Genomic DNA, 19,354 nt, shown 5'->3' on the forward strand with positions numbered 1-19,354 from the left:
ATTGAAAAATAAACTTTCCTGAATGATTATAGCCTGAAAAGCTGGGAGAAATAAGAAAAATCCGCTATTTTGATTATATTAAGAAATACAATACACAAACAACCAGAAAAGCAAAACCTTCCCTTAAAATTCACAAATAATCGCCTTTAGACGTTGGATCGATTGAAAAATGAATATTTCTGATAGATAATTTCCTGAAGAACTGGAAGAAATAAGAAAAATTACGTTACTTTGATTATACTCAGAGATATTGTGGGAAAACCACAAAAAATATAGCAAAAGCTATCTTCCCTCAAACAGTAATTGAAATCGACATATTTTAAATCAATTAAAAATGAATAATTCTGAAAAACCAAAAATATAGCAAAGATTCTTGCCTCTAAAATTAAAAGAAGATTAACTTATCTTAGACCGATTAAAAAAGAAGAATTCTGGAAGATTATAGGCCGAAGACCTCGCAAAATTACTCTACTTCGATTATTGAAAGCTACAGTGGATAACCTACTATAAAATTTACAACACTATCGGGTCAATGACACACTAGAGTCTAACGTCATAACTAGAAACAGTCACATATTGCTCACGCCCCTGATGCACTGAGTTGAATAAATTGAAATCTATCGTTATAGTGGTCTACAGGTTACGAGTTAGGTAGGGAATAAAACAAGTAAAAAGGTTTTCGCCCTAAAGCGAGTAACTTTAGTGCATTTTCACAAAAGGTCATGGTTCATAAATAAGAAAGTTGGCATTGTGCAGTCTGCACATGCGCACCTCTGCTGTTTACAATATGCGATATGTTTGCCTTTACTAGAAGTACCTATCTGTGGTTTAAATTTCAAAAAAGTATATTATTAAATAAGAAAGGTAATATTACATTAATCGTTAAGATTTTTCTTGGCTTAGGTGCCAGAGCTACAAGCTACAGAATGCAAAAAGAACGAACTAAATATATTTAAAACTGTACGAGTGGTTCAGCCCTCGGACAGATGGACGTACAGAGAAAGTGGCAGCAATAGCACACTCGACTTCGTCGGAAAATGCGCTTAAAAATGGACTTCTCTAGTTCATCTTGGATTCGATACATAAAGACTGTCTTTAGTGGGTTCCAAAGCTTGTTCATGATTTGCTTCTAAAACCAATTTAGAATCTGATTTAAAATTACCTACCTAACCTCTTGTTGCTCAATTTAAAAATTGTACAGTGACATATAGTTACAAGTCAGTTTAGATACATCCCTTTCACAAAAGAAACATTAAAAACAATAACCCTATAGTAACAATTTCCTTTGGCGAAATCCGTTTAATGTGTTAGTTTAGTTATTGTTAATAAAACGATTATTAGTAGATATCTTATTGTCTCTTCCTTAAATATAACGCAATGGTATATTATTAAAAAGTGGTCTTGGATTTACAAATTTTTTACAGCGTTTTAGAAATCCTGTTCCTATACCTATGCTTGCTTATGACTTATCCGAATTCAGATTGATTGAGATTAGCATCAGTACGAAAAAGTTCGGTTGGATTAAAATCTCAGCTGTGAGACTTCGTCGAAAAACTACTGTGCGATTAAAGTTATTAAATGAATATTAGCACCGTACGTAAGGAACAGTGATGAATGATTTTGAAAGTTAAAGCTAACAAATCTAGATAGATTCCCGTGTTCCTTTGGGCCTATTGCAGTATGTAATGCAGTTACTAATGAAATAAAGCAAGGAAATATGAAAACGTTATACAGAGCGTGATGGATAATAGATTTTGTGATAAAAAATACTTCAGCCTTTTAAATAAAAAAAACAAATACGAACGCAAGGATCGAGACGGATATGTTACGATGAGAATAAAACATCGGTTGCGGACAATGGAGATAAATTACCAAGACTTCTGTGTCAATTCCCAGAGGATAACGGGCTTAAAATATCATCGTAAGAAACTATATCCGAATCTCTTTACAAGAAAGCTCTATAAATTGCGGTAAAAAACGTTATAGAAAAAACAAGGACGCGAGGGCGCAGAAATATTTCGAATTAATTGTTCTACTAAATTTTGTGCCTGGGGAACAGCTCCGTATGTTTACCATCATTAGCTTTTAAAAATCTACTTGAGTCGAAAGTAATATATTTCCGTCGAGTTCTTTTGTAAATAGTACTCTCTTAGTTTCACGGCAACAGGCTATACGGTTTGCTGGGCTAAACCAGAATAAATAACAAATAAGTTTTTTTTACTACTTTCACCTTATTTATGAAAGGATAATGGAAAATTCCTCATTGTATGAAAATTAACCGTCTAAAATATAGCTTTCATTACGCTTTATCGATTCCGAAATTTTCAGGTTTTTCTTCACTCGTTTGAAACTTATATACCTCCGTCTCGGGACTTGGGAAAGTCTGTATACCTATGTACATTAAATACACTGTATTACACACACACACATTACTGCTTCTTTCATACATATACCAATAAAGGTATTCTAGTAGTATTATATGAATATTTTAAATATAACATTAGGGGGTCTCGGGCACTTATATAAGTTGCCTCGGGCCCCGCTCTACGGTGGCGGATTTAGGGCTTACCTTTAGCTGTTTCATCTCATCACGAGGTGCCGCCCCCTTAAAAACAACTATGGGATAGTTTACCTAAAACGAAAAGCATATAAACAATTTGAAGTCACCAAATGTGAAATTAAAACGCTCCCTACACGTAACGAGTCGTACAACTTGCTGAACCTAGTGCTGAACTGTATGTCAAAGGAAAATCGAGATCTGTGCAACTTGCGCTCCAGCACCACCGTCTGTACAATATTTTTAGAAAGCTGTGTACTGCGAACGGTTCGATAACTGCGTACTGCAAAACATACGATTTGGCTACACACAATATAATATCTTTGAATATAGATGTATTTTATAATCAAAGCTATATATCATACATTCATACCGGACGCATTACGTTCGTCAAAACTGTTGCATGTAGTGTATCACTGTGATGCCTCTTTATCAGACAGTTATCTGAACAGGGTCCTATAGTCAGGGAGACACGAGGGGAGACATTTCTGAAAAGTGCATGTCTAACGGCGTTTTGTGCTACAAACTGACAACAGGCCGTTTTAGACTAATTGGCCCCCGCTGAAAACGATGTGCCCTGTTGCCAGGCTCGATTTTGGCATTTAAGGCCTTAAATCCAAGATGGCGGGCGAAATTATCGTTTTTCGGTTATTTCGAGCCCACAAGGCACGCCACTGAACGTTTTGGGTAGTTTAAGGGTAGAATATCATCTAGTACACACGTCGACATCGTTTAGGCACACTTTCGTATTCATATTAGGGGCCTAAATGCCAAAACTCCGTTTAAAAACGTGAAAAATACAAAAATTCGTAATTTTTTTTCTGACCGGTTGTCGGCGTCCAATATGCATTCATATAGTAAAGTTAACATTAAGTATGTGGGGACCTCCAGCAGCGCCATATGCCTGGGGCCTAAATATCAAGATGGCGCCTGGAAAGTCCGAAAAAAAGTGAAAAAGTCGTTCTTTTTGCCGTATTTTTACTACACTGGCCACACATTCCCCATTTCGATGGCCTGGAGCAATAATATGCGAATTGCTAATATCATTCTGGATGTTCTACGGAACCAAGAGGCAGAAGTTGGTTTGGCGGGGTAATTTGAGGGCAAATATATTAAAACATATGCTTCCCAAGTTTTCTTTGATTTTTTTAAATTAAAACGTAACACTTGGCAGTCGAAACTGTTTAGAATATTGAGCACTAATACTATGAAGAAGGTATTATGCAAGAATAAGAACGTTACAGAGTTAAAAAATGTTGTCTCTTGAAGCACTGACGTTTTCTCTATGGATTGTTTTTGGCATATTACATCAAAGACTAGGTACTGTTAAAATCAGCACCAGAGGATGATTCATGCTGCATGACCTAGGGAAAACTGAAACAGTCAAATGGAATTCACCACCGCGAAAGAAGACATGAGCACCATTCTACGATCAATAGAGATGTGGCCTAACGTTTGAATAGAGAATCTTCATGCATTAGAATGTATAATGTGATATGTTAAATTAGTTGAACGAGCTTAATGTTAATGTAAATGTTAGAATGAGTCGTTAAATCCCAGCTTAATCCCAAAAAGACACAAAACCTTCCCCATACTATTTTAATCTCGATTTTAATAGACAAATTGTAAAAGCCCCGACTAGTTTCGACCAAAGGTCATCTTCTGGCTTAAGGAAATTAACGAATAAAATGAAATATCGGGCGTAGGGGGAAGACGCCATCGAAGCGACACAGACGAACTTCAGGAGCGGCGCCGACGAAGACGCACAACAACACGCGAGTGCACTGATTGATAGTTTCGCGAATCCGTTCGGTTGGAGATGATAATTCCACCCCCCTCTCGTGGGGGTGTATAACGTCCGAGGTGGCAGTCGGAATTACTCATAATAATGTTCCAGAACACCAAAATGAACAGTGAACGTAAAGAGTGGCCAGTGTAGTAAAAATACGGCAAAAACAATGACTTTTTCACTGTTTTTGGACTTTCCGGGCTTGATATTTAGGCCCCAGGCATATGGCGCTGCTGGAGGTCCCCACATACTTAAATGTTAACTTGACCATACGAATGCATATTGGACGCCGACAACCGGTCAGAAAGAAAAAAAATAAAAAATGATAAATTTTTGCATTTTTGACTTTTTTAAGCGGTGTTTAGGCATTTACGCCATTAATATGAATACGAAAGTGTGCCTAAACGGTGTCGTCGTGTACTAGATGATATTCTACCCTTAAACTACCCAAAACGTTCAGTGGCTGCCTTGTGGGCTCGAAATAACCGAAAAAACGGCAATTTTGGCCGCCATCTTGGATTTAAGGGCTTAAATGTCAAAATCGGGTCTGGCAACAGGGCGCATCGTTTTCAGCGGGGGCAAATTAGTCTAGAACCGCCTGTTGCCAGTTTGTAGCACAAAACGCCGTTAGACATGATTTAGAGAGCCTTTTTCAGAAATGTCTCCCTGACTACTATCCTTTTTTGAGAGGAACGTGCTCTGCTAAAGGAAAGGGGGGCAGACACAATGGGACTTTGGTGAGTCCAATGGATTTCGTAAGAAATGATCACCTTAGTTAGAACAAATATTAATTTTGATCAACTATCGGCAAGTATTGGCAATTGTACAATTAGTTGGGTTAAGAAAAGTAAAAACCTACGAGTAGTATTTGATCAGAGAAGTTTGAATTTGAAGTCTAACGGGGCGCTTTCTTCAAACTGAAAACATTGCAGTACCTAAAACGTATTTACGTATATTGACCACTCACTGGCCACTAACCCAAACAATTTCAGCTTCACGTTCTAAATCTATTTTTATGAATTACTGTCACTAGGAACTTCCGTGGAACCTACCACACGAAGCAAGGGAAGGAGAAGAACGGACATTTTTCATAATGATGACCCTAACATAAACTAATACCATTACCTACTTAAAATCAGATGTACCTCATATGGTCCTATTTTTGTACCTACATTGGGTAATTATACTTCAGAAGGCCAGAACGCTGTTTGATTTTCCGTCATTCTCCTAGATAGCGGCTCACCTACACCCTACCTTCCAATTATGTTCACTAATCCTACAATCACTGATGAGGCTACCTTTTCATCAACAATGGAAAAATAATACTACGCTATGTTTCAGAACATAAATCTAGAGAAAAATTAATAAAAGTTGTGCTGGGAACACAAGCTCATTAAAGTCATCTACTTCCCATAGAACCTTAATTCACCCGATTTTTCAAGAATTTTATGAAAATATACTCGTTGAGCTTTCAGTGGAGATAAGTATAACTAGCACATTCACAACAGATTCGAAATCAAGTCCTAGTTCTACAACTGATTTTTTCTATTTCGGTGTCACAATGATGATTTTGTACAAACAGTTGCACAAAGACAGTGATTATAGTCGTTTTTTTTGGTAACTCATCTCTTAAGTTGGCAGTTACTAGTTAGTACAAGTAGGTACTTCGTTGGGTACTTCCATGTTTGAACTTCAAAATGTCAGTCTTACTACGCTGCCAACCTAAAACTTAACGGCATAAAAAGTGTTCCCAACATAAAACATGTTAGTTCTAATGTTCCCTCTAGTTTCTGATAATGATTTTTTTAATTAAATTAAAGCACCGAAATAGAAAAAATAGAATGAAAAACTCGTGTTACAATGCTTTATTGTAATACTCCTATCTTGCGGACACTCGTGGCTACGCTTCGCGTCGCCACTTGTGCCACAAGATAGTCGTATTACAATAGGTCGCATTGTAACACTTGTCTTTCAATATACTATTTACCGCACACCTCTGGGAAGAATATATTTCTTGGGAGAAGCGGGGGTAAAGGAATTTTTTTTAATGACAGTTGCTAGGTATCGTTTCGTTAAATCGTTATTTAAATATAGATTTTTATGCGTGCCTAAAGTTATGTGTTCCATTAGATTCAAATGAAACGCGCCCCACTTGCAAAGTTTCGAAATTCAATTATCTGCATGTTAATCTACAATTTTCATGTGTTTCTTTTTCAAAATCTTCTGTGAACTATAATCTAAAGTGTTAGTAAGTATACGTCTAGTATCTAGATAATACGATGCTTTACTGGCAGAATATCGTGATGATAAACGGGAATTTTTAAAAACGTATCTATTCTTAAATTTACTAAGTAATAGGGATTGATATATTGTGAATTAATTTGTCTTCGGAATTCGACTCACCATAAATTGTGAGCAAAAGTATATAATTAAAAAAAATTCGGGACGAATTATCGTTCGGGAGTTTAAGGTGTAAATTATTAACAGCTTTGCCCATATCAAAGCCAAATAAAATAGTGAAAAAGAAGTATTCCTTCTGGAGGGCTTGATTTGTCCGCATACTGCGTTGAGTTTAAATTTTTAATCATAAAGCAGAAAGCTCTCACAAGAAGTAAGTACCGTACATGAGGTTGAAAGAGTTCAAGTTAAAATTCCATAAAAGTAGTACACCTACATGGCACACTAATGCAAACAGAACATCAATAGAGCTTAGACTTTCATTTCTCTTGACTTGCGCTTACCGCAAAAATAAAGACAATCCTTGCAGCAAGCAAGAGCCTTAGAAACTCATCGAAAGGAAAATTGATAAAAACCAATGGAATATACACAGATATATGGAAACGTGGAATTCGATGAAAACGCTCGAATTGGCTTCAGGAATATAAACGATATCCTTAAATAGCGATGATCTTACGTGACGTACGTCTACCTATACGCTACCGATTAACGTTTTCGTCTACTTTTGAGTTTTTAGTAAATGAACTGTATAATAATATAATGTTATGATAAACGCAAGAAATAATTACAAAAAGAACACCTTTACAAAGCAATAAAACGAAATTTTAACGGTTTATTATTGTTGTTGAACAATGCAGGAACATGTACAAAATCGAATACTACAACGAATACTAATAAATGCCGTCTATGAACAATTTATTTATAGATGGCCTTAAAACGAGCATAATCCACAGGTGGCCATGTGAGAGTTCGCCTTAATACTACATGTTAATAATGAATTACCTTTTAATGGATACCCCTTACTAAACGATGCGCAGGTGTTTTACTACCCTTAGGGGATTTGAATCATTGAAGCGCTCAATCTTTAAAAAATACACATATCTAACAAAACAAATTTAAATAATGCGAATTCGTACCAAATTTAACTTGTACGAAAACCGCATAAACTCAAAAAATAGTTGAATGAAAATGAAATTACCTATACAACATCGGCCGGCAATAAAGGAACCTGCGAGGCATTTTTGAAATTAGCGTAGTATGGGAACTGGTTTTAACTCCGGTAACCTAGCTTTATGATGTATAATGCACTCATACAGCTAGATAACCAAAGAAAATATCGGTTCCACGTTAATAAAGTAAGCCGCCATTTTCGTAGTCGAATCACACACGTGTTTAATTCACTTTTTTGCACCGCGTAATTACAAAACTATCACCATCACATTTCCGTTCTTGTCGATAGTTTGAAAAGAACTGACCAAACGCGCGAAACGGGACAATCAAGTAGGACAAATGGCTGGCTTTCCCCATCGTTGTTCGAACAGTCGTCGAACTTGATCGGAAGAAACCAGTTTTCAAGTCAAGCCCAGCAACCTGTTTCTTGGGTGTTTGTTATACACTGCCAAACTTTCTATTCTAATATAAAATCGAAGCTTACTCTTGCGAAAACACGAACAATACTCAAGCAATGCATCGAATGCACTTTGGTAGATGATGAACTGATGATGTTGTAACTGGACGTTTTTGTGGGAAACCCCCTCCGCCCAAAAGTTAGGATTTTTACCTGCCAACCCTCTTCGAAGGAGAACCGTCACGTTGTGGACTTCCTTTTTTAATATTAGAATGTTATCTTCGCAAAGTGAATACGTAGCCGCCACGTTTAACCCGGAATCGACAGTTTTCACACAACGATTCTTCGAAAAATACTTACGAGGGACCACGGTGCGTCATCGAATTGAACATTATCCAAGATATTAACATAACCGGTCCAGCCAGTCGAACTTCATTCCTCCGCGACCGCGTCTAACCTCCCGCACTGCAACAGCCATTGTGCGACAGGAATGCGGTTTTCAGTCCGGTGGGAAAGAAACCACCGTGTATTTTCAAAGTGATACTAAGGACGGTTTCATTATGCAAAACAATTAGGAAGAAATGAGACATTCTACTTTTCCGAAATTTTTACCTTTTACTAAACCGAATTGGAGAAGCGGTTATTACAAAGATGGGATAATGCATATGTAAAGAATCCGCCGTTGGCACAATCTTTTGTCTCAAGCGGTCGGTGCTCTTCCAAGGCCATCAAGTTCGTCGGTAGGAGACGTCGAAAAATATTCTCGGTGTAGTGTAGGTGATTACCCATACCCCCATGTCTCGCTAACTACAATTCAACGGTAGTCTTATTGCACATTCTCTTCCCCTCGCTAAAGCATCCTAACCGAAACGTTCGTCCTTCCAAATTCTTTACCAAACGTATGAGAAACGCGGGCGATCTTTCAATTACACCAATACCGTTTTCGTTTAACTTATAGAAAATATTAAGATAATAATTATTACCAATTACCAATTTACGTACACATTGAACATGCGCGTAATTTTGTTCCTGTGGACTACCGCCCACTTCGTAGAGCGGATCCCGGGATAGCGAAAATCTCAACGGAAACGTCAATACTTCATAGGATGCATTTTAATAGACAATAAACTTTACTAAAATTGTCTCACAAAAAAAGTAACATTCGTCTTAATCACCAAAATGAAATTCGCTTATTTTTCAGTTAGCTCTAAACGAGCTTGTGGCAAGATAAATAAAGTATACAAAACGGGGAAACTTTCCCTTAATTGCTGTCCGGATATTTGTAATTAGTTACGAATCCGAATGCATTGCAAAACAATTTTCAAATCTTGCTGGTTAGGGGGTAAAAACCGAATGCGCTCGAGTTTCTACGACAGGAAAACAAGGATAACAAACGAACTCTATCAAGGGATGAAAAGATGCTAGGGGTGGCAGTTGAAGCCGGGCTCGTGTTAAGGGTAGATGTATCCAAACATAAGCCGGTCGTTACAGGTATACTGCACTCGATGTTAATGCATGTGATTGTTCTTAAAAAAAAATTATCAAATTTGAACGCAACCCATAATGCATTTGTTGGTTTCACTCCCAATTTATAACCAGGTACTTGGATTTTTATATAAAATAAGCATAATAAAGAAATTTGAAACTTTTTAGAATGGAATATATCACAAGTTTATACGGGTGTATGTTCCTTGTGGGATTACTGGGCAATGGAAGCCTCGGATTAACGCTTTGCTGCGGACCGGGTGCGAAAGCTCGTAGTCCTCTGCTGTTAGGTTTGGTGGCCGCAGATTTCTTAGTGTGCTGTTTAAGTGGTCCAGTCACTGCGGCTATATATGTTACTTCAACTTTAAGCCAAACCTGGCTTCGCGTTGCCCTCTTCGTTCAGGTACGTCTTTGCGAAAGGTGGTAATGGGAAATATAATCACATTTTTAGGCCTGGCCGGTCTCCGCCAGCACATTATCAATGATGGCAATCTCAGTCGATCGCTATCTAACGGTCAAAAATTATCGTCCCGCTGCTCAGGTCGTGCGAAGAAGACATCTTTTAGCCTTCGCGTCAGTCGTTGCGTGGATTTTAGCGGCCCTACTGTCAAGCCTTCAGTTAATCCAAAGAAATCCGTGGAGAACGAGCTTACTTATTATAAGGGCTGTCCTTGCACACGTCGTGCCAATTTGTGTCGTTTTTGCGAGTCACTTGGGAGTGCATTCAAAATTAACGGCTCTTTCACTTACGGCTCGTGCCAAACACGGCGAATTACCACTTCCTATGCCATTACTACGGAGGCCCACTAACGTAATTATTGTCGCCGGAATTCCTAGTGGAATTGATAATAAGGTAATTTCAGCGATTTCGAATAAAATTTGAGTAGTCGTTTGCAGGCTTTAACTTCTGAACAGAATGGCAAGAAAAAAGCTGAGTTGGATACCGAAAACGCCGAACAACCACCTACTAGTACTTTGCAAAGCCGAAGACGACTAGCTAACGCGTTAATGTGGATGGCATTCGTTTTTGCCGCGTGCTGGTTACCTTACGTGCTGTGTATAATTTGTGCAGAGTTTAATACGGTCCCTTCAATTTGGTTAATACGTTACAGCCTCTTCTTAGGCCACGTACATTCGGCGTTCAGCCCGTTGCTGTATTGGGCTTTAAACCACAAGTGGCTGCAGCCTCCTTGTCGATTTCGTTTACCAGTTCTTTACCGCAACGCGTCGTCAACGAACGAAGCTGCGTTGGGACCATTTAACCCCCGTTTTGCGCGACCGCCACCTGTCCGTCGGCAGTCATCACATTATCTCTACTGACTGTGATCGTTTTTCTTAGCCGAGAAAAGTATCTCAGGGCACAAATCTTTGTTTCTCGTTAATTATGTAAAAAAAAGATATCATGTAGATGTCGCGACTTAAAAGAAGCATGAAATGTGACCAATATCCTAAATTTCTACACAATTAAAATTTTCTCGTCCAAAACCAATCTTATAATATTAATAAACGTGTTCCTTTATTGCAACAGGTGTCGTCGATAAAGAAAATCTCCGACAAACGAATTCGCATCGAAAAATCTAGTTTGATCTTTAATTTACTCAAACCAAAGATATAAAAGAAAGCGAGGCGAGTTGTGACTGTTGCCGAGGCCGACTAATGTACTATTTTGTTACACTTGACAATCAGTCGGCATGTTTTTACGTGCCTTTCTATAGCTAAGCGTTACAATAATAATATTCTTCTATTTCTGTATTGTAGAGGATTGTCTCTTTAAGTATTATTAGATCTATCTAAACGTTACCTCTTTGTTGGAAATAAATATAAGTGTTGACTATAGTTTTATTTTTTCACGGTAACAATTCTCAAATGCGTATGTGAAAAGTGGAAAGAAAATCGGGGGCTCGTGTAATAACATGTTCAAATTCCATATACGAAAGCTTCCCGTCACCATCAACATCGCCCTCTTCAATAACCTTTTCAACTATTTGCTGCATCTCTTCCGACGTTAATTCTTGTCGTGTAAGTAGTCGTAAAGCCTGGTGTAAGTCTTCGGGACCAACGTGTTGATCGCCATCGAAATCTAAGCTCCAGAATTAGACGAAGAAAAAACATTTTGGCGAATACCTACCGTAGATACAAAAAGCATAAAAGACTTTTATATCACGCGGGGCTTGTTCGCTGAAAACCGACAGAAGGTCCAGAAAATCTTCAAAAGTAAGATAACCCGTCCCGTCACGCGAGAATACTTCGCAGATACGTTTTTTAAAAGGATTCTCCTGTGAACATATATTTAAATAAACTAATGTATATTTCAAAATGAAAACATTAAGTAAATAATACTATGTAAATCAGGGCCCGACAGTCGAAAAGCAATACAGATAAGCGAAAGCTCAATTTTAGAAAGCAAAACTTGTTTAGTTATCGAACTCTTCATATGGAAAACCCATTTATATTTACAAAGATTGAAAAAGCAGCATAATTTTGCTACTCCATTTTCACTCGAAATGCGTCCACGGAAACGTTTAATCCGTAATTTAAATCTGCGCGGAATAAGAAAGAGTAGGTACCTATAATGATTTCACCAACAAAAGTTTAATTATGGAAATTGTTCAATTATCAGTTTTCGTTTATCTACCATCGTAATCGTCAAATATTAAGGAAAGGCGTAGGTCGCTTAAACGTGTAACGCGACGGTTAATAATCAAATGGTAAATTGCCGTAAGATCGTAGTCAATTTACAAATTGCGATTAGAGCAAACCGTGCGTGAATTACCTTGTATGAGAGTTTCGGATTTTTAATTAATTTATTGCAAAATTTGAGAACGTAAATGAGCATTTATTGGTTGCTCATGAGTGCGTGATTTCATTAAAACTGCTACATATTAGGAATGACATTTCTCTTTTCAGCTTCAAAAGGGATGATTTCGTCGCTCATCATAAATATAAAAATATACCTATATCCGTTCGAATGTAGGTTTGCATTTGCACTATGGGAGTTCATAGGAGCGGCTTGAAAAGTTCAATACAATGAGATGGGGTGAGGTTGAGTTTTTATGTATCGTCGGATGTTATAAACCTGATTACTGTTCAAGCAACAGGACCTGGAATTAATTAAAATTCTTTTTATTGTTCAATTTCATATATTAGTACTACAAAATTAGAGTGATGTAGTCGGTAACACGTGCTCCTCTGTTAATTTTCATGTTTGATCTCGAGCCGAAAATCGTAAGTTCCGTGTAGAACAATCTTCATTAGATTTTACTGAGCAAATGCAAAACAACGCATACCTACTTATTGTCTATCTATGCAGAGTGCTGTACAGCATTGACCCCCAAGCTTCTTAGAGGTCATGTTCACAGAACCTTTGTATCAATATCCGTTCCCAACACCCCGTAGATCAAAGCAATTAAGAAAGCATGTTTATATGTAAACCCCTTAAAGCTGAATACAGTATGAAAACATTAGTAAACAAAAAATGCAAACGTACTGCCCTTGCAATGCCGGTAATTAAACTGAAAGAGGATAATTCTCAGTTGTACATTTACAATTATAACATTCTAACAAAGCTATGGACAGAAAACACCAGTAATCACGTATTGCGCTATTAATTATATCGGCCGACAAAAACATTCATGTTTTAATTTATTTATTGAAATTTTCACCATTCTGAAACGAAAAATACGGCGAGAGAAGCTAAGGATGGAACTAATCAGTATAACGCAAGAAAGTATAATGATAAGGAATAGGAAATGATGTTCGTCGTGGCACTAATTGTGTGCTCATTAACGTCTATTCAGTTCAATTATACTGATATCGACTTGTTAAGGGCTAGTTCTTCTACCTTCATTAGGTTTATGAATCAAGTAATGGCAAAATAAATAAGTTTGCCGCTGCCTTAAAAATGGATCGTAGTCGATTCGCAAAGTTCCGGGTTCCGACACGATCCATTACCTGATATAAAATCCATGAAATATCTTATTGAATGTCAAATAGTTTTATTACCTGAGCATTTTTCATACATTTGAGAGGTACTTAGCTGGAAATTTGCAAAACACGGGATTGTAATACAAGCCACCACAAAATAAAATTACGTTTAATATGAAAACGTAACATTTATGGCGCTCTCGGGGAATAAACCCCCAGCTAAATTGCCGACAGTATTTTAGTACGCAACAAAACTAATGCAAATAGATGAGAAAAACACTAGAATTTCGAGAAAAGGAAATATTGTTTTCGGGTAATTCAAATGTAAAAATTTACCGACATTTAGGTACCCGTGATCAAAAAGCTTTTAGTATAAAGTGATTTGTTAATTAAATTCCAAAATTCGAACACTTTAGTTTTAAATAAGAAATTCTGGCAAATGCCATGCCCGTCATGCAGAGGATTTCCGGGAATGTTGCGTTTCAATTTCAAGTGATTTTCAAAGCTATGTACGTGTGAAGACCATTGTTTTCCCATTTATTTGTGAATAAAAAATTTCCTCCGACACTCTGCTGCTACTTCGTTGATATTTGTGCGTATTTTGGACATTACTTTTGCTCAATCGACGAATGATGTGGTTTGGGTCCACGATTTCTTTATTAACGTGGCGAATTACCGTCTAATATCTATACTACCAATATTTCCGAAGATGATAGAAAAGGCACTTAAATACAACTGACAGTACACCTAGAAGCGAATAAGCTGATCAATGAAAATTAGTTTGGTTTCCGATCTGGTTTGTGCACTACTAACGCTTTCCTAAAAGTGGTATCCTATATCTTTGAGAGAAATAAATTTACTGTATTACGGAAGGGTTTGAAAGACGGCCGAATTTTTAGCACTTGTCGGTTTCGCTAAGTTGGGAAAATAACACCAGCCCCTCACCAGCAAAATCCGTGCTTTGAACCGGATCAGAAACGGTAGCTGGCCGGCGGGCCCCCTGAACTCATACAATTTTTAGAATTAAAAAGTCCGATCTATAAGAGGTAGGGGAAGTTCTGATGAAGCTTGTAACAAGACTTAACGGTAAATAAACAATTTTCAATTGCGAATATACCTGTAAGAATTGCAGCGGAATTTTTCTTTCAGAATTAACGAAAACTAATTTCAGATGCGTGACTTTCATGTTGAAAACACCCAGATAACAAATTTCCTCAGCACCCCCTTTCATGGAAGGAATTTTGAAAAAAAAATTGCCACCAGTTTTTGTAACTCTGACTGAGAAAACATTAAAAGGAGTAATGCAAATTTCACCTTTTTTATGGGGGTGGCTCCCAAACGAAACACGTTGGATCCTCGGTTTGTTTGGAAAAAGGACTTGTTTTTATCCCATTTACCATCCATTTTTTATTTACTAATATGTAACACCCTGTATACGTTTGGAGTCATCTTTTTCAAATTGAAAAGGCCTTCTTTTTTTATCTTACATTTTTTACTAAACAATTAGCTTTCTTTTTGATAACCGATCAACAATTCTGCATTTTAATTTTGTGTAGCATCGTTCTGTCAAGATACCAATATCCGATCCACATATACCTTTTGAAGCGGAATCTAAATCTGCCATAATCATCTGTAATAATGTCTATTCTAACTGATTTCTTCTACTCCGACTTCTCCGATTGTCTGTGGAGGAATATAATTTATTTATCTTTCACATTAAAAGTTGCTGCAATGCAACCGCTTGGTCTCAGATTTTGCATACGCATGCCTTTAGTGGTGCTAAGTTAAACTTTAGGAAATGGGGGGAAGGGGGGTAAACACATGTTCTACCCTTCATGGTATTCTAATGTAATGAAAGGTCTCATCGAAATAAATTGGTTTGTACAATTAAAAATTAAGCCATCAGACGTTTCTAAACAAAGCTATCGTGCACACGGACAGACAGGCAGCAGTATAAAATTATAAACGATCTCGAGGATCGTTAATAATAACATGTCCGAGTTTTGCTAATGAACGATGCTTTATTATAGAAAAAACCCCGAAATTTCTCGCAAAACAATCAATTTTGTGACTAAAATGTTCGAGCTGTAAGGCTAAAGTCACATTCGGCTCCGTTGTGCAAGGTTCCTATTTAGGTGGAAAAGGCTCATGACTGAAAGAATAAAAATATTATTGTTAGTTGTATTCTGATTTAAAAAGCTATACCTATCGATTAGGAGGTTAAGCTAAAACTACGATAGGTACCTACACTTTACTTTTTAAAATCCAATCGGGAAATTAGTTCCAAACCTGAGCAAATAAAACTTCACAGTGTAAATAAAAGTATAACCAATAATGAAACTGAAATAAATACAACCTAAAAGTGATATATAGCCTAGGACTCTCCAAAGTTAAAAAATTAAATTAAGTTATCGCTCCCTATGGACAAACATGAAAGTTTTGTTAAGTACGACGCAAGAAAATAAATACGAGTAACAACATAGTTAATTAGTGGATCTTCTCCTTTTAGGTAGCTTCGTGCTGCTACAAAATCTGTAATATACAGACAAATCATTACAAAGGAGTATGATGGAAAGAGTTGAATTGCTCACATTCAAAGTTAGAAACTCCAGAGGCGGTGTTTCGTGTTATATTAAGCAAATAACTAAGGAAAATTGTCGGTTTGCAAGTATCACAATCACAAAGGTGATAATAATTGTTGAACCGGAACACCATTTTAAAGTAATAAAAATGATGATGTATTTTAACTTGATCGAAAACGCATTGACAGTATGAAAAAACTTTTTGCCTTAATGGCTTAGCAAAACCCTTATCCATAATCGTTTTGCTATTTTATCGACTCTTAAATGCATTAATAACAATATCGAGAGAGTGCACGTGCCGAATGGGAAATGTTTTACTTTTCAATACCATTAAGTTATATTTGAAGAAATGGACGTGTTCAGAAAAACCTCCCTAAAACTGTATCCATAAAATTCTATAACGACTTACATAAACACTGGGCAGCTGTTGGCAGAAATCTAAAAACCACACCGAATTACATTTCGCTTTTTGATGTTGCTCTTCCACGCTTTCTTTTATAAAAGAGTTTTTTTTCCGTTTTTCGTTGCGAACCGCTTCCGAAAGTAAGGACTTTAGCGACGCATCTTTAATTATTACGCGTGCATGGCTGCTGTTTAGTGATTTCGTATCAGCTACCGTCGCGAAATTTGAACCAGTATCCGCTGTTCAATGAGAAGGTCACTCTATTCCACATTAGACGTATGAATTATTTACAACGTGTTGAATCGGTCCTGAATAAATACTATAGAATACCACAGTAATGATACTAATAATATTACATAAAATGACTGTCTTGGAATATCGCTGAGAGTATAAACAGAATTGTGCATTAAGTAGTAGAAAATGTAAGAGTTTTAAATATATGCATTCTCACTTAGAGAGTTCTATGGACACCCTTGCCACCAAAGCAAATTTGTTGTACATAATCCATAACTAAATAAAAACCAAAACTTGAAAACTTGAAAAAATAATAATAAATTTTTTTTTATCTCGATGACCGCAATTTACAGTATAGATCCTGTCAATAAAAATACACATAAATAAGGACAATAAAAAACAATAATACAGAACAGTATTTAGCATCAACACATTAAAACTCTTCAAGATTATATGGACATTTTTCTATTAGTAGTTATCTTACATTTGCCTTGATATTGCATTTCTTTAATTTTCCGGAAGTTTATTAACACGTTGACTACTGATGGCTTGTTAACTAGTCTAAGTGGTTTCGAATTTAATTTAAGGCTAAGTTATCAATCAGTGTTTCCAAATAAGGGGTCGATATGCTTATTTAATTCGGATAAGGTCAGTATAAATAAGCCCATAAAGAGGACCTATTTAGTGATACTTAACGCATAAGGCGATAGGGGTCAATATATCTTCGACAGTAAAACAGCCCCGTCCTCCAATTGGAATTTCGCGGTCAATTATAACATATCCACTAATAGAGTCTATAGCACCGATCCTTGGACTCGTAGAATTGATGGGAAAACCTGAATTGTGGATTTCATAAACTAAAACCATTAATCATTGGAAAATACAATGCTCCTAGATGCTTTACGAATTTTAAAAACTCTTTAATATACACGAGGACTAAAATAAAGGTCAAATTTTTAAAGATTCATATTTTGAAACTGTTTCGGAAGTAACTTTATTTATACGAAACGCGTTTGTTTCTTTGTCCTCTGCTTACTCCATGCAGAAATTATAAAAAAAAAAGTTATAATCTTGTTGTGCCTAATTTTCTACGATTGACAATCTAGCTGATGGTCCAGATATAACCACTGCTTGATGAAATAGCGCCTACCTAGTACCAAATAGCGGATGTGTAATTCAAGAATGACAGAGGAGCAACGGGAAGAAATGAACCCCCGGGCACCAAAATAGCAGCTAGCATTAGATACCTACCATAATACAGGTGGTCGAATTACATAGTATTAGCGACCAAAAGATCGCATGAAAAAGCTGTAATGGGAAAAATATCATAGAAGAAACAACAAAAAAACACTATTTCTTAGTACAAATAAACGAATAATTGCTTTGTAGACAACTTTTTAAACAAAAATCTTTTCTACAATTTATTTAAATAAATGTTTGTCAAACCCTTTCAGTATGAACAGACTCGTTAGTCTGAAAGTCTTCAGGGAGTTTTCCTACTTATTTTAAATATTATTTTAGAATAAGCAGAATTTCAGCTGCTCTACCATCCCAATCCACTATACAATATTTACAAATATTCATGCCCGAAGCCAGATTCGGATGATAGACCTCAGTACCTCAATCGAATTTTCCCTCCACTCCGCCGAGCACGTTAACAACGCTTTTGCGATTTGTGCCTTCTTCCTAATATGTGCCTTTAAAACGGACAATAAATGTATCTGTTTACACATTAGTGAACTGTTTGAAATGAAGAGTGCATGTTTGACCTAATTTGTAAAAGGTTTAGAAACTAAGTTCAGTACCTAACTCCGCTGACTTGAATTAATGCAAATTAGTTTGCTCTTGTCATGTAGGATTTGATTGAATCGCAGATTTGACATTCAGATTAGTTTAGCACGTGCATGTCATATACGTGTGAACGGTGAGGCATGCATTTCACAAACGTCACATCTTACAGAGAATAATGCACAGCTTTCTCACTTTTAACTCTTGTAATTTCTCCATATTCATTAACGGTACACGTACGGTCATTGGTTGATTTCCAGTCATTTGTTTTGGAACTATATCTGGGTCCACCTCGCGGAAACGCTTATACACTCTACAATTATTCACTAGTGAGAAATTAAAATTATAACGTCAAATACAGAAACACGAAATTACCTCAATATTTCCTTTCTGGTGAAAAAAGTGCAGTCCTACAAGATAAAAACTATTTAATGGCGACACATAGCGACCTTAGATACCTGATAATTTTCCAATTGTTGTTCTGTAAATGTTACTAATTTATTCCCCATGCTGCACGACAAGAAGTAGACGACTCAAAAGGTTCTGATGTACATGCTTTCGTAACCCTGACAACGTAGAAGGTGCGGCAAAAAGTAATTTGTTAAATAGGTATCGATCTTGAACACGACAACACAATTAATTACGAAAGCCAGCACTTGGAATGCACCATTTACTGTAATTTCAAGACTAACGGCACGAAGAACCGATGAGTCAATAAGTAAAAATGTCACAATGATGTACAAATCTGATATTCTCTTGATAAAGTTATATATAAACAAGGCAGTTT

General features: G+C 36.7%; 2 protein-coding genes across 3 annotated transcripts; one reads left to right on the forward strand and one right to left on the reverse strand.

The window, feature by feature from the left end:
- Nucleotides 1-9,604: 9,604 nt before the first annotated feature.
- On the forward strand, nucleotides 9,605-11,462 carry LOC116165267 (C-X-C chemokine receptor type 2). The gene is made up of 4 exons (XM_031479555.1): nucleotides 9,605-9,750; nucleotides 9,805-10,039; nucleotides 10,088-10,489; nucleotides 10,534-11,462. The coding sequence occupies exons 2-4, from the start codon at nucleotides 9,806-9,808 to the stop codon at nucleotides 10,954-10,956; spliced, it is 1,059 nt and encodes a 352-aa protein (XP_031335415.1). The 5' UTR covers nucleotides 9,605-9,750; nucleotide 9,805; the 3' UTR covers nucleotides 10,957-11,462.
- Nucleotides 11,462-19,308, reverse strand: LOC116165268 (calcium and integrin-binding family member 2). Of its 2 annotated transcripts, none has more exons than XM_031479557.1 (5): nucleotides 19,026-19,308; nucleotides 18,943-18,977; nucleotides 18,808-18,880; nucleotides 11,765-11,912; nucleotides 11,462-11,716 (listed from the first exon to the last, which is right to left on the reverse strand). In XM_031479557.1, the coding sequence occupies exons 1-5, from the start codon at nucleotides 19,074-19,076 to the stop codon at nucleotides 11,499-11,501; spliced, it is 525 nt and encodes a 174-aa protein (XP_031335417.1). In that variant the 5' UTR covers nucleotides 19,077-19,308; the 3' UTR covers nucleotides 11,462-11,498. The 2 variants fall into 2 exon arrangements, with proteins under 2 accessions (XP_031335417.1, XP_031335416.1); XM_031479556.1 differs by having other exon boundaries at nucleotides 18,763-18,880; nucleotides 19,026-19,306.
- Nucleotides 19,309-19,354: the final 46 nt, after the last annotated feature.

The sequence above is a fragment of the Photinus pyralis genome, unplaced genomic scaffold (genome assembly GCF_008802855.1).
Source record: "Photinus pyralis isolate 1611_PpyrPB1 unplaced genomic scaffold, Ppyr1.3 Ppyr1.4_LG3a, whole genome shotgun sequence".
Taxonomy (NCBI): Eukaryota; Metazoa; Arthropoda; class Insecta; order Coleoptera; family Lampyridae; genus Photinus; species Photinus pyralis.